The sequence below is a fragment of the Cavia porcellus genome, unplaced genomic scaffold, assembly GCF_034190915.1.
Source record: "Cavia porcellus strain 051 isolate PalLab524CR breed Dunkin Hartley unplaced genomic scaffold, mCavPor4.1 scaffold_15, whole genome shotgun sequence".
Taxonomy (NCBI): Eukaryota; Metazoa; Chordata; class Mammalia; order Rodentia; family Caviidae; genus Cavia; species Cavia porcellus.
In genome coordinates, this window is record NW_026947498.1 from 53,881,752 (window position 1) to 53,897,234 (window position 15,483).

The 15,483-nt window shown below is 37.7% G+C and overlaps 1 protein-coding gene across 7 annotated transcripts in view; it reads left to right on the plus strand.

The window, feature by feature from the left end:
* Window positions 1–15,483, plus strand: part of Bbx (BBX high mobility group box domain containing) — a 220,786-nt gene that overhangs the window by 199,400 nt on the left and 5,903 nt on the right. For 6 of the 7 annotated variants that reach the window (XM_063224901.1, XM_063224902.1, XM_063224900.1 and 3 more), the window contains 4 exons: window positions 857–946; window positions 2,369–2,428; window positions 9,521–9,715; window positions 11,534–11,720. In XM_063224901.1, the coding sequence (XP_063080971.1) occupies window positions 857–946; window positions 2,369–2,428; window positions 9,521–9,715; window positions 11,534–11,720 (532 nt within the window). The remainder of the gene's footprint in view (window positions 1–856; window positions 947–2,368; window positions 2,429–9,520; window positions 9,716–11,533; window positions 11,721–15,483) is intronic. The other variant, XM_063224898.1, reaches the window with a different exon arrangement.

A 15,483-nucleotide genomic window follows, 5' to 3' on the forward strand; every position in this document is an offset into this window, starting at 1 on the left:
TAATGTTTGTAACGCCGATGGAACAGATCACTAGAGAGGAGGGTGGGGCCAGCTCACTGCCGTAAGGCAGACTGCAGTGCTGAGGCTGGTAGACAGGAGATGTAGCAGGACTCAAGGTGCTGTGTCTTTTAATCACACCAGCCCTGTGACTTAGGCACTGTGTGATCCCCATTATGGATGTAGAAACATTCTGCAGTGTAACATTGTTCACATAGGAATAGCCACAGAGTGTAGGAAATGAACTACTCTGGGTGGTAAACATTGTTGTGGGCATTTCTGATTAACTGAAAAACCTTTGTTCTGTTTTCATCTCAGCCAAGTGAATAGAATCTGATGTGTCTCCCCTCTTACCCAGAAAAAGTTTTTTATCAACTATTTTTCTGTTTTAAAAATCATTTTATCTACCTACGATAGCCTCAGAAAGCTACCTGACCGGCTCAGCAGTCATCCTGAAAGTGCTGTTCTTACTGTAAACGTCATAGTCCTAGGAGAGATAAAATGTACATTGCCATCCATTTCTTCATGGTATTTAGGAGCCCAAAGTGAAACTTTCTATTACAGATATTGCCACGCTGCCATTATGGTTGCAGTCTATTTTTATTCACTGAAACTGCAGTGAGACTTGTAGGCCTAATGGACGCCTTTACCGAATACATTTCCAAGGAGAACCTTCCTGGATTTAAAACAAGCTTAAAGAATGGGGCTTAGCACCAGCAAGATAAGTGAAGATGCAAAATGACATTTCTTGCAACTCACTATTTACTTAATGCACAGGAGGGAGGGTGTAATTGCTTAAAAACACATTATTTTGTGAAACATTGGAAGTTTAAAATATTTATATTAATATTGTCTGTAGGTCCTTTCCAGTCTCAGAAAAAGAACTTATTCCACAAAATTGTCAGCAAATATAAGCACAAAAAGGAGAAGCCTAATGTTCCAGAAAAAGGTATTGATGCCTTCCATCCTCCATTAAGGGTTTTGGTCGCCGCCATTGCAAACTCATCCTTGAGTGATGCTTCTGTGCACTGCCTTGGCCTTTTCCTCGCCTGTGCTTGCTTCAGTGCCATCAGCTGCTGGTGTGAGCAGTTTCATCCTTTCTGGACTCTGCAGCTAATCGCAAATCCCCTTCACTTGGACGCTACTCAGACCCACACATATTGAGAGTTCCATTTGAGTCCTATAATGGCTTTTCATCTACATTTTCATGCATTTTATAATTTAATCTTCTGGAGCTTTTATGCATTTATTTTCTTGAGCTATTCTTGTTTTTCTCATGTTTTGCAACCTTTCATATCATGGCTACATTTTTCTATTCCCTGAAATCTTACCAGTTTCACATTCATGTGAAATCTCCAACATTCTGTACTTCCTTTCACACTTGGGGGTTCATATGGACTTTTTTGTTCTGTACTGAGTTGTAACTCACCTCTTTTCTACCAATCTTTATACCTCGTTGGTTGGACTCTTCTGCCTCCTTCTTTAGTCACATTACTGGCATTTTCAGTGGGCACTAGAATTGTTTGCACTCTACCCCTCCTTTTCTGTGAGCATCTCTTGTTAGGATCTTGATGGGCCTTGGAACATCTCTGGAGCTCACCTTAGGATCTCTTTCTTCTCGTGGTTTAGAGAAATCTTGCTAGTGTAGCCATGTATCCTGCAGTTTGGGCTTGCATGTCAGTGTCGCAACTACCATAAACCTCTTAATTTGATGCCCATTTGCTCTTACTTGCATGGCTGGATATAAAGCAGTTCATGTTTCTTGAAGAGGCTTTAAATGTGATTACTTTCTATCTGTAGTGTATGTGCCTGGGTATTTTATAAGGGACCTTTAATTTGGGTTTTCACCTCCACTTTAGTGTCTTTTTTTAATATGTTGATATTATTTTTCCTCTGTTTCCAGTAAAGAAGCATTATTCTTTAGGTAAAATGTTAGCTTTTGTCATTTCCTTTTTATTGATCTTCAAATTATGATGACTAAAGCCCAAGTGTGGTGGTGCACACCTGTAATCCCAGCACTTGGGAGACTGAGGCAGGAGCATCACTGTGAGTTCGAGGCCAGACCGGACTACAAAGTGAGTTCAAGGCCAGCCTGAACTGCATAGTGAAACCTTGCCTAAAAAAAAACTATCTTGACTAAAGGCACCGAAATCCCAACAGTACATTTCATAAAAGACAAAAATTTATTTTTATCCATTTTCTGTTTAGCAGTGTTACTTTGGTTGGCAAATTCAATTTTGAGAATAAAATAATTGAAATAAAATTGTTTCATTTGTGTGATATTTCACATTTAAGTCATTTTGTATATTGCCTTGTTTTGTGTCTATACAAATTACAGAGTTTCATTTTCCTTTTCTGTTATTATTTTTAGGAAGTGGGGATAAATGGTCAAACAAGCAACTGTTCTTGGATGCCATTCACCCTACAGAAGGTAAAAAGAAGCAAATATATTTATTGTTTATAAAAGGCATAATTTATATAGGGTCAACTAATAGCATTCAAATTGTGTTTTCCTAGTTAGGTTATTTTTGATCAAATCAAAACTAGTATTTTGAGGGTTCCTGAGATAGGGCCACATGGATATTTAGTTTGTTAAAGAAAGACACATAACCCTTGAGTCACATTACTGATCGATTTAAATTTTCCATAATTAAACATCACAGTTGCAGGCTGGGGATTTAGCTCCATGGCATAAGCACCTGCCCTGCAAGCAGGCGGTCATGAGTTCGATCCCCGGTACCGATTAAAAAAAACAAAACATCACAGTTGCATGGTCCCAAGCATATGCCTCTGTTCGTGGGAGTCAAAGAGGGTACACTGAGGTTCGCTGATCTGCTGGGCACGAGAAGGCCTGTGGAAGTCATTTCTGATCTTGGTGTTTTCCATTGTCCATTTCTCAGTACCTCTGTGTTCAAAATGAATGCCCTGAGGCCTACTTACAGCAAAAGAAAAATTCAGTATTCATCAGTTACGTTTAAAATTTTAGGGCAGATTGTATTTTGAAGTTTTCCACAGCCGTATTTACTTGTGGCTTGAATTACTGTTAAATATTTAACTGTCATGAGTGCTGCTTTCTCTGATACTTAAGGGGCCTTTCTTCCCATTGGTTCCATCTTTGTGTTGTAAATACCTTAAAAGACTTGAACATTTTCATAGTGTTTAACTAGAAAAGTACTTCATTGGAAAACTAAAAGGGATCTTAGCATTCATCCAGGTTTTTTTTTTTTTTTTTTTTTTTCTTTACTGGGAATTGAACTCAACCACGTGCTTGCCAGGCAGGTGCTTACATCGCTGAGCTAAATCCCCATTTCATTCATCCAGTTTAGACTCCCTTGATTTATTTACACCCAGATAGAAAACTTAATGACCAATCCCACATCTCTTGTCTCCCAAGTACACTTTCATTTCTTTACTGGAAAGAAGGAAAAAAAATACACATTTGATCTAGGTTATTTATCAGAAATATATATATTTTTAAGATGGTTATCAAAAATATTTTTAAGTTAATATTAATCATTTATGGCACAGTTCATGTCAACCACATCTACATTTATTATGGTTTTATTTAAACAGAAACTGCCAATAGTATGTTTTTACTTCTACAGAAAGTGCCAGAAGTATGTCTGTTTTCCATCCTGCTTTTTTACATTTACAACCTCTGTGATGTATTATTTCTGCCTAAGTGCAGGAAAAATGAATTTTAAATTGTGATGTTCCCAACATTAAATCCTAACACTCCCAAATTGAAATATTAGCACTTGTGTATTTTAAAAACACATTCTGCACGGGTTTGGTAACAGATAAACTGTCAGAGGAATCTAAAGGGACTTAAGCACTACGAAAATGTTGAAGTCTTAAGTCCTTTTAGAAATCTAAAGGGATTTAGACTTAAGACCATCACCTATTTGAAATGACACCACTGTAAATACTTTTTGATTTTTAAACACTGAAAGCCGAACATGTTAAATGTGATAGAAAGAGCACTTAGCTACAAATTAGGAGATTTGGGTCTCACATCTGCCACTCATTAGCATTTTCAGTAGGATAAATTGTTTAACCTTACTAGGATTTACTCTCCATATTTGCGACAAGTGCATGTGTGGCTCATTTGATTGAGTGAATGATGAGTTGCAGTAATACATAAATCAAAAATTCCATTTACCCTCTGTGGTAACTTGAATGGGTTATGTACTACTAGGAACACCTTATTGGGCAGCCCTGATTCTCTACCTAATTCTACTTTGGGCAGAAGAAAACTAATCAAATTTGCATCTTAAAGGTAGTCTTAAAAGTTTAATAGAAACAGAATTATTTTTGGTGATGTTTAATTATAAATATCGTTAATGTATCTGGAACAAAACTTTAGAGAAGATGTCCTGAAAAAACGCATGTCCTTTATTGAGAGCATACTCATTTTATGTGGCCAGGATCAAAAGGAATCAATATGAGTATCATGAAATTACTAGTAATTCAAAGTGACCTTCTCTACTTATTTTCATACCATCCCCAGCATTTACTTGTTCAGGTGGTAACTGTAAGCTTAGTAAATTATCTAGGCTGTTCATGACATCCTCTTTCTCACCCATGAAAACTTTGAAAACTTATGAAACTTATGAAAACTTATGAAAACTTTGCCTTGGGGATTATAAATCCACAGGTACATAAAATGAAACATAACACAGAATAATTTTAACATGTATAAGCCATTCTCACAAAGGTTAGATAGGAAGTGGTTGTAGCTAGTGTTTATAATAGAAAAGTTGATTAAACCAAGACTCTGCAGCTATTCCTACTTCTGTTAAAGTGAATGATTTAAAGTTCACTCTGCCTTCCCTATAACACTCTGTCTATAAATGCCTTTGCATTTTTTCCCAAAAAGTATCAGAAATCTTTAGATGTTTAGCAGTACATCTGAAGTTTAAATTCTGAGCTTTTAATTTGTGTCGAATATTTTTCCCTATGCTTTCAAAATTCAAAATGGTGAAACGATTTCCTAAAACTTTTCAGATTCCTTATGGCCTAATATTAAAGGTAAAGCTTTTTCTGCCAAGCTGTGTGATATGGTATCATATGCTCATATCTAAGCTAAATGTTTCTAACTGCATTATTAATGGTGATATCATGATGATATTTAGTATCATTTTATAGTCTACAAAAAACTTTCACACACATGTATGTTTGTGTGTGTGTTTTAATTTTATCCTAATATCAGCCCCATTGAATTAAAGAGCACTTACTAACCTAAACACTTGGAAAGAAATTGAAACCTGATCAATGCAAGCAGAAGGGAAGAAAACAGAATTTTTACCACTGACTCTCTTTGGCTGATTCAGTTTTCAAATCTCTTAGGAATGTTTGTAGACTTTCAGCTTTCATTTGGTTTAAATGTTGAAAATATAATTGGTATCTTATCAAAAAAATAAAAATTTAAAATATTTTTACCTCAAACTAGGCATCTTCATTAGATAGTTTTTGTTTGTTTCAGTATATAAATGAGATCATGGAGACTGAGTGGGAGACTGGTTTATACGTTGATTTTCAAACATGATCCATAGTGATCATTCTAATGTGATCCCTTCTCAAGTTTAAAATGACTGCTATGTAACTTCAGAACAATGTCTCAGGACTTAAGGCTTATTTTGATTCTTTATCCTTTGTCCTGTTCAGCATGACTGCTGGCTGTTTTAGCTCATGAAAGACCAACCAAAAGCAAGGAGATTTCACATCTAGCTGTTACAATTTCAGTGCAAGTTTGAACCTCCCCGTTAAAAAGTAAAGTCTTGATTGGGGGCCTGCTAGGGTACATTCTAAGTGCACTGCTGTTTCCTGACTAAAATTTATTCCACGTTATGGGAGTAGTGTTTGAAAAACAAGACAGTCTCTTAATGCGACATTCCTAACATAGCGCCAGGAGTTATCCCTCAGATGGGATGTGCCAAGTGTGGTATGGTGATTATTGACTGTCAAAAGTAACCTTGTGGGCTCATTCCACAGTGCTTGGGTAGTTTGGTGTGTTCAATTTAAAGCCAAAAGAGAAATGACTAATTAGCTGTTGGATGACAGAACTTTTCTCACATTTACACTAGATAAGGGAGCAGTTTTTTATCTCCTGTCTCGCATCACCTAGCTTTCTGTTTGCTTTGGCATTGCCTTTAAACTCAGATCCGCTGCTTTGTCACAGACAACAGCTTTCCCACAAGCTAGCTCAGCCTTGCCTGTCTACCCTGATTCCCAGTTTCGGAAGCCCCTCCTGGGGGCTGACCCTGGAGACTGTGCTGGTACACCTTCAAGACAGTAACTTCTGGAACTGACATCTGGGTCATCGCATGGGGCAGGACCCTTAGCTCTTTTCCGTATTCTAGCAGGGTCATGTGTCTTACCTTTTTCAAAAACGAATCATAATAGTTAGACAAGACTTCTTCTGGGAAGTGACATCGCCTCTCTTGGGATGGCTTATGAGTACTTCCAGTGTATGTTTTTGTGTGTGTGTGTGTGTGTGTGTGTGTGTGTGTGTGTGTGTGTCTTCCATGTTGTCTGCAACCCGATTCTATCCTTTATTGCGTCCAAACATACTGATATCTTTGACTTGTTTGTATTTATGTGTTTTGTCCTTCCAAAGGATCTTTGACCGCCTGTCTGCTGATTTCTGAATTTTTCCAAGTCCCAGGCTGCCTCTGGGTCTGAACAGTACCTTTTCTGCTATGCTGTGGTTTTCTTATTGTGTTTTTACCATTTCATCAGGAACAAACTAGAAAAGCACAAAAACTGAATAGAAATGAAACTATTTGAAAGCTCACCAATTAAACAAAACAATCACAGTGCTGGTTAAGGGAATAATGTTCCCCAGTCATGGGACTCTGGGCCTGACTGGAGGCTCCTTTTCCCTGGCCAGAAGGATGACTCTGTGGCAAAACTGACATTATTTGGGAGCTGAATGGTATCATTAGAGCTAATCATTTCAGTTTCCATGTTTACATGAGGACACTGAGACCTGTAGTCCTAAAATCAATAAATTGCAAAGTTAAGGATAGAATCCATAACGTTCCTTTCATTACCCTCATAGTGTCTCTGTAGAAATAGTCATCTTTCCCAGCCCACTTCTCCTTTTCTGGTATTCATGCCTTTTATTTCCTTGTCTGTTTTTTCTATAAGCTATTTTTTCTGATGTAGTACCTTCAGCTTCAGAACCCTGTTTATACCCTTCCTCTGCAGTTGTGGATTTCTCTGGGAAGAGGAAACAAAAGGGAAAGGTTAATATTCTTTGTAATATGTACAGTAATATATACAGTAACGATACTCAGGAGCTCTTTAGCAAGACTGCCTCTGTAATCAGAGGAGACAACTGTTTGATCTGGACAGGAAACTAGAACTGTTGGCACTTCTGAGTATGTAATAAGATTTATTTAATATTCGTCATAAAAATCACATTTTGACTTCTGTGTGTTTGTAGGGCACTTTGCATTTTAAGCCTAATATAGAGTTGTGAAACTTCTTTGGAATATTGCTAACCACGTTGTCTTTTATTTTGCTTGATGCTTTTGTTGAATTTCAAGTTTTCAAACATTTTAATATGCTTCCTCTGGTCTATGTTAAGCTAAGTATCAAAGCATAAATGTTGTAAGAATAAGTAAATGACATTACCAAAATTACATCACCATTGTGGTAGATCTGTCTTACCTGGATATAAGTCTATAACTTAAAGCAAACCTTTTTCTTGATTTTGATTACTTACTTAAAAATGGTATTTAGATACATTGCCAAATAGTAGGGTTTTTTAAACGTAATTATTATCTTAAGTGTTGTCTCCATACAACTGTCTGTTATGTAATACTGAGATAAAACTAAGCCACAAATCATGATTCATGTAATATGTTTCCCGTACTTTCTTTTTATAAAATTGAAATTATTTCTCACTTGTTTTAGGATGTAAATCTGTAACCAGCCTTTTCTTTCAGGCATCTTTCAAAGATAAGGTGCCATGATTTCCAGAGCTAAGTACTAATTCATAGCTCTTCTTTCCTGTGTACACACCTTAACTCATTAGAAAGATTAAAAATTTCAAATGAGGCTTACACAAGTATTTATACCAAAAGTTGTAATTTTCATGCCCTTAGTTATTGTTGCTCTATTTTTCCCCATCTGGTTTTTAGCTTTATATGTGTGTGTGTGTGTGTGTGTGTGTGTGTGTGTGTGTATGTGTGTATATATGTTATATATATATAGCCAGTGTCTACTTCAGACTTACCTTGAAATAAGCATCTTCAGTTATCCTTCAAGTTTAGTTTGCCTGGAGTTTGTCGTGTCAGACTTTGATTTTCCCATCTGCATGCCCCTCTTCTTTGTCAAAAATGATTTCTATGCCTGTCCTAAGAGATTGAAAAAATTATAAAAGTGCTTCTTTTTCCTGCTAAAAACCCTTCAGCCACTTGGGGGAGAGGGGGTCTTAATCATGAATGTTGATTACATGTTTATCCTCATAAATGTGTATTAAACTCCTGTCAATATAATATTCTTTTAAATTGAAGAGGTAGGAGGATGAAATCCTAAAAAAATAAGTATGTAAGATACAAACATTCTCATTGTATTTAAACCCAACGTGAAACTATTAATGACAAATACCTTACTCTTGATGAAGTAACTCAGGATAAAAGCGTGTGTGCTGTTAGTGAGGTCTGGTGATTCACACCTGTAATCCCCACTCAGGAAGCCTCAGGCAAGAGGATCACCATGAATTCAAAGCCATTCTGAACTACATAGCAAGACTCTGTCTCAAAAAAAACAAAAAAAAAGAAGAAGAAAGAAAAGAAAAGTGAAGTGTGCTGTTAAACAGTTGATTGGTTTTGCAATTAGGCTACATAAAGCTGCTTTTTCTTTGAGCCATGCCAACATGTAAAACTTCATTAAGTTTTCTCACTAAGCACATTTACTTTGTTCCAGAAGTCAGGGAATGGCAGAGTTTCATGTGTGTGCTGACCTCATCAGTGTTTGACCTGTCCTTACTGAGCAGTCACAATACAGGCAAGAATGTCAGGCCTCATCATTTCCTTTTTAATCAGTCCAGCCTGGTGCTTGAAGGCAGATCTCCCTATAGTCAATGTAAATTTAAGAAACAGTACTTATTCTCAGGGTTCTAAGCGGAGAAAAACTTCTTTATACCATTCTGCCCAGATTGACTAGCCAAAAAAGTCTTAGATGGAACCCTGGTCACAACTGGAACTTGAGGTCTGATGGGATATATAGTAGCTCCTTCAAATTTATGTTCATTAGCTTCCCACCAACCCACAATCTCCAAAGACTTAGGAAATGTTGAGAGAGAATATTAATCCTCTTTACATAATTTACTAAAACAAATACAGATAAATAGTTAGCAAATTATGAGAACATTTCATGTTTCTGTCATTATTTTGAAAATTCTGAATGTAAATTATCCATTCAGATGGGTCATAAAGAAACATTTCCTTCCAAAAGCAATGTTGGTGCATGTGTTTTTGTGTGTAATTATATATGGTTTGTCCTATTTCAGCCATATTTTCAGAAGACAAAAACACCACAGAGCCTGCTTATAAGGTTAAAAATGCCCTATCCATTCCCAACACTCCAGAACCAACAATGCAAGAACCTCTGGTGGGCAGCCAAAAGCGAAAAGCAAGGAAAACCAAGATCACACACCTTGTCAGGACAGCAGATGGCCGGGTATCACCAGCAGGAGGTACTCTGGGTAAGAAGAGGGAGTTTTACGAAGAGATAACTAGAGCAAGCAGGTGACCATCATGGCCATGTTGACCAGTGAATGATTGCAAGCTGACTGTGTTCCTCATTCAACAGTGGTTCTGTTCTGTTCTGTAGCTTTCTAGAGACTTCCACACATGGTTTATTCCATGTTTTAAAATTGTAGATATTTTTCCAAGAGCATATCTAGATTTCTAGAAAGGAAAGATAATTTTAGAATCCTCAGCTCTTTTTCTCGGTATACACAAAGCAGTCTTAAGTAAATTTCCAGAAGAGCTCAGACTTTTAAAGATACTTGATAAATCCATTTCTCCATAGTTTACTATTCATGCCATTAAAACCTAGATTATCAGGTATTCAGAGAAGCGGATTAAGGAAGCTTAGGGTTAAAATGCATCCAGCACTACTACAGGGCTGGTATAGACTGCTGCTTGGGAGCCCAAGAATGTGTCTAGATTCTTGAGTTCTGTGTTCTAATTTAACCAAATGGTAAATTTCCCCATTTTCAGTCATGAGTTGTAACCTGCTTGTTGTTTCCAGTGGACTTTCTTCATGACAAAATTGCCCTAGGAATCCTTATGTAAGAGATTTGGCAGTGAGTGATACTAAGCATTCCCCCAAAAAACATCTTGGGATGTTATACCAGATGGGCATTAGCTATTGCTTTTCAGCATCTCCAGCATTTAATTTTATATGATTTGGGATAACTTAGGTGTTTGTAGGAGATGGATTGTTTGCTGAGTTAGAATTAGAAGACAATTAGTTAATTTTATGTGCTTTCCATGTAGTCTGCATATATAATTAGAACCATAAGGCATATTAAAGTCCCTGAATTGAATCCTTATATAAGAAATGAAACTTAAAAGAAGAGGAATTTTGTGTTGTTTAATAAATTAAGTAGAAGTAGAGTAAGGACCGAAATCTTGATGTCCTTTTGTTTACTTCAGTAGTCTTCTCCCTCATTTCCTTTCCAATCCGAATTCTGTTCTGTGACTTTCATTTTGTAGATTGTCATATCCTTGTTCATTTATTTTCTCATTCATTTCCATTTGCAGTAAAAATTAAATATTCTAGAAAATAATCAGTTTATGTAGGAAAATACTATACCACTTTTATGTCCCAATTTGCATCTTTTATCACTTGTTTGCTATATTTATAATATTTTAAAATCCATGATTAGAACTCCCCCTTCACTTAAATGTCTGAATAACAAAGTATTCTCATTTCCAGTATTCTATTTACATAGCATTTCATTCACCTCTTCATAAATATCAGAGGGCCCTTTGTATTCTTGCCAAGTAGATCTTCAGAATAAAACAACGTGGGATTGCATTAGGCTTGGTTAATCTGATGATCAGCCTATCTTATGTGGTCATAACCCAGAATGCAAAATGTCTATATTGCTATATTAGGGTATACAGAGCTTTATGAGAATTTTTAAGAAATGTGTTTCGGCTTTGCAAGGGCCCACCTGCACAAGTACCTTCGGTTTTATTTTGACCAAGGCCTACTTTTCCTTCTTCCTCCAAGACTGACCTTTTCTTTGACCTTGGATAACACGCAGCTTCTCCTTGGCTCAGCTCCAGGACAACGCTGACCACTGCTGCAGGTTGCAATTGAGCTTAATAAAAATGCTTTGTTATTATAGAAGAAGACTTTTTGCAAAAGCCTTAGTATTTGATGGATAGCAAAATCACACAATGAAGAACGTTAGTTCTTTTCACATTGTCTGACATAGAGTTTTCTCAGCATTCCTTCCCTGGAGAGCAGAGTGATCCTCTGGTGATGGATTTCTCTTCTGTTAAAGATGACAAACCAAAGGAGCAACTGCAGAGGAGTCTCCCTAAAGCGAGCCAGCCAGACTGCAGTGACGAATGTGCACACACCACCGAGGTGGAGGAAGTGCGGAGCAGTACTCCAGAGATACCTGCCGTGTCTGCATTCTTCAGCCTCGCCGCACTGGCCGAAGTGGCAGCCATGGAAAATGTGCACAGGTCAGTGGTGGGACATGGATGGTGAAGGCTATGCAAAAATCATACCAATCTTTCTGACACCACTTTTGGCATTTTTCTTAAGGTATTGGTGTTCAGACTTTGTTCAGGGTTATTATTTATATGAGATGTTATAAAAGTTCAAATGCTGATTAATAGTGTGGGAAAATTTAAGGGAGTAGGTCAGCTAAGGCTTGTTTTCCTTATATTTTTGAATATATTATCTTAGGGCTAATCTTGATTTGCATCTTTAAAAAATCTGATAATAAGAAGGCAGCATCCTCTAATCATAAAGTGTGGTAGCAGACGTGGGTTTAACTCCTAGATCAGCCACCTGAAAACCAAATATCTTGAGCAGTATCATTAAACTTCTCTACCCTCAGCTTTTTCTTTTATAAAGAAAGTAGGTGGCACTCATTCCGTAGAGACATTGTGTGGAATGACTGTGACCTTCCAGTGCTCACCTGGGAATGCTCCCATCTGAGGGTAGTGCTAGTGGCACGGTGGGAGCAGCTGTCTGAACAGTGGTTCAGGAGAAGAGGTTTTTTGGCATCTGACTCATGACAGGCAGGAGGCTGGGTTTTGTTTTTTGGTTTTTTTTTTTATCAACTCTCTGTGATTTATTACAAAGTAATTTTATTTCTCTGAAGCTCAGGTGTCTCATCTTCCATTAAGCATACTGATACCCCCCCCAAAAAAATCACTAAATTGTAAGGATCAGATGAGATCATAGTTGTGAAAACCCTTTGAAGTCAATGAAGCCCCGTAGAAAGTGTATTAAGTTCTAAGCGTGTAAGTGGATGTTCTGCTATATGATGGATCCTTTAGGAAGCCGAACGGGCCATTTGTAAATTTGGGTATTTTATATTTTTATTCAAAGTGGATTGCCCGTGAGCTAGTTCCTTCTTAGGCTTTCTGTCTTGTGTAAAAGCACTTGAAGCGTTGCACAGCTCACATAGCCTCCTGTAGGGCTTCCTACTCCTTTTCCACATCCAGATACACCCCGAGGCCTCATGTGAGCTTTGTTTACTCCTTGCTCCTTCCCTGTTCCAGTGCTTTCTCACAGATACCTTCTAGATACCCCAGAAAGTCCAATTCCTTTTCATGTGTGCCCTGCAAGTTCCTATTAATTAGCAAGTGAATGCTGACAGACGTTGTTTTAAGTCTGCCAGAGTCTCTGAGGCAGGTAATACACAACTACTTCTCCACTTGTAGAATTTTTTTACAGTACAGTGTAGAAGACAAACACATGACATGAAAAGAAATGTAGAATAGCTCCTCGAATGTTACTGTGAATTGTGGAAATCAGAGGTGGTGTAAAAATTCAGAAGAGGGTCATAATACAGGCCCTGAAAAGGCCACCGTACAGTGACTCTCACTGTCCCCTTGCACTCTGTAAACATGACTGTGGTCACGTCTTCTCTCTGATAACCAGCCTCCCTTGACTCTCAGTTTGCGACAGCGGATAACAGGCATCTCCCTGCTTGCTCCCCAGCCCTCAGGCCCGCACAAGCGCACTGGTCCTCCCCAGATCAAGTTCTCGCCTCTGTGCAGCATTTTCTGAGGTGAACTGCTGTTGCTGCTCCCACCCTGAGGCCTGGTCCTCCTTTCTCCTCTGCTCCTCCTGCTGCCCCAGGCTGTGTGTACTGCTGGAGACCACTTGCCACACCTGGCAGTAATGATTTGTTGGTGGCTCTGTGTCCTTCTTGCGTAATTTGAAAGTAAAGCGCTGGTTTTATTTTTCATGTCCCAGCTTGCTTAGACAATGCCTGTTAAAATCAGCAGATAAGATAAAACAGAAACAAAGGAATGAGTGAAGTAAGTAAAGAACATGAGATAGTTCTTGAAGTGTAACTACCTAAGTTAGGTAGCAGGCACAGAAAACATGAAGTGTAAAGATTCCTTTCTTTACTTCTCATTCAAAAGACAATACTAAATACTAAAATTTTACCATCAACCTAGCACATAATGTTCTTAATATCTATTGCCACAGATCACTCTAGGAAGCTTTCATTTTAAATTTAACCCTTACTTGTTAAAGTAGCCCCATCAGGCTTAATGCAGTTATATCTGGGTTGTACCCCCATTTAATCATTATGTAAGCATCTGTTACATGGTTCATGCTTTAGAGGGTAAGTTGTGGAATTAATAGAAACTAGGTGCAAGAGTGAAGTAATGTATTTGAAAAATATAACCGTGATCTACTCAGTAAATCTGTGTTTAGATTCTGGAGACAGTTTTACAAATGCAAAATATAGAAAGTTTGAACAAATCTTTAAGAGGAGGTTTATGTACTAGTTTTTAAGAAAGAAAGTTCATTAAGTATAATCTTTTAGCTCTCTCAGATGGGTCTTTTTAGTCTTGTTCAAATGATGGTGCAGGTGATTTAATAAGTTGTCAAGAGCAGACAACTAATCTTTGCCTGAGACAGGATTTGAACTGAGGTCCTTAACCAGAGCCTCAGCAAGTGCTAGTAATGCAGAACACGAAGCACCTCACAGACTGACCTTCCTCTGGAGCTAGATCCGTCCGTTGGTTGGTTTCTGTCACACTTGTAACTCCTCTCCTTTGTTATTTTTTAAGCTGGACTTTCACCCCAATTTCTGTCCACCTCTTTGCTTTCACATTATACTTTTCATTTTTTGCTGTTACTTCTTTTCTAATAATACTAAATTCTTTTGGATCTTTTAATATCAAATAATCTTAAAGGTATCAAATAGCATTTTCATTTCATCTTTCCTAAATATTGAACAGTTGGTACTTGTAGCAGATACACATGAATGAACAGATTAATCCAGAGTTTGATTCTAACCTGTTTTTCTAGAATCCTAAGTATCTTGCACTATTCAGTGACCATTAATTTTATCTGTTTTTCTTTTTATAAATCAAGACACTGGTGTATAGTTTTGGGGCATATATTGCCTGAATCTTTAAGGAATTCTTTTGTTCTGTTAGCTATGGAGAAGAACACTGTACTGAAAGACCAAACCAGTGAAACGTTAGTTACTGCTGTTCCACCTCTTTCCCACACAGCTGTGCCACAGACCAGCGTAGGAACAGAGCACTAGGGTGCCTTGGTGAGGTGTAGCAGGCACATACAGGAGGTGGCCAGGCCTGTCTTTGTAGTAATTGCCTAGAATTTTGAACAGTTTTCTCATAACTGTAAGATAAATTGCATTATTTATTACTAGTTGTGCAAAGGAGACATTGCTTTTGTGTACCTGTAGTTTTCACTTTTGGTCATGATTGATTTTTTTGTTTGTTTGTTTTTTGCAGTACTAGGGTTAACCCAAGACCACATACACACTAAGCAAATGCTCTACCTGCGAGCTATATTCCTAGCCCATTTACGTTTTTATTTTGAAACAGGGTTTTGCTAAGTTTCTGGGTTGGCTTCAGACTTGCATTCCTCTCTCCTTGTACTCCCATAGCTGGGTATATAGATGTACGCCGCCACCCCTGGCTGGCCTTAAATTTTAAATTGGGTGCATTCTGTAGTCTAAGAAATAAGGCTAGAGATTACCAATCATTATAGGGGTATTTTCTTTTGGGGCAAGGCAAGGAAAGGGATTTGTTATTATCAGTGGATCAAGAAGAAGGTTGTTGTCAGGACCTTAGTTCTTGATTGAAAGTTTTCCATTTCTTAGGAAGTTTCCCCAAATCTGTGGATGCTTCAGATTTCATCTCTAAAAATAAGAGAGGTGATTGGTTGTTTGGAGCTTTAGCTTAAAGAGCATGCTGTTGAACTGTGTGAGGGGAACTGAAA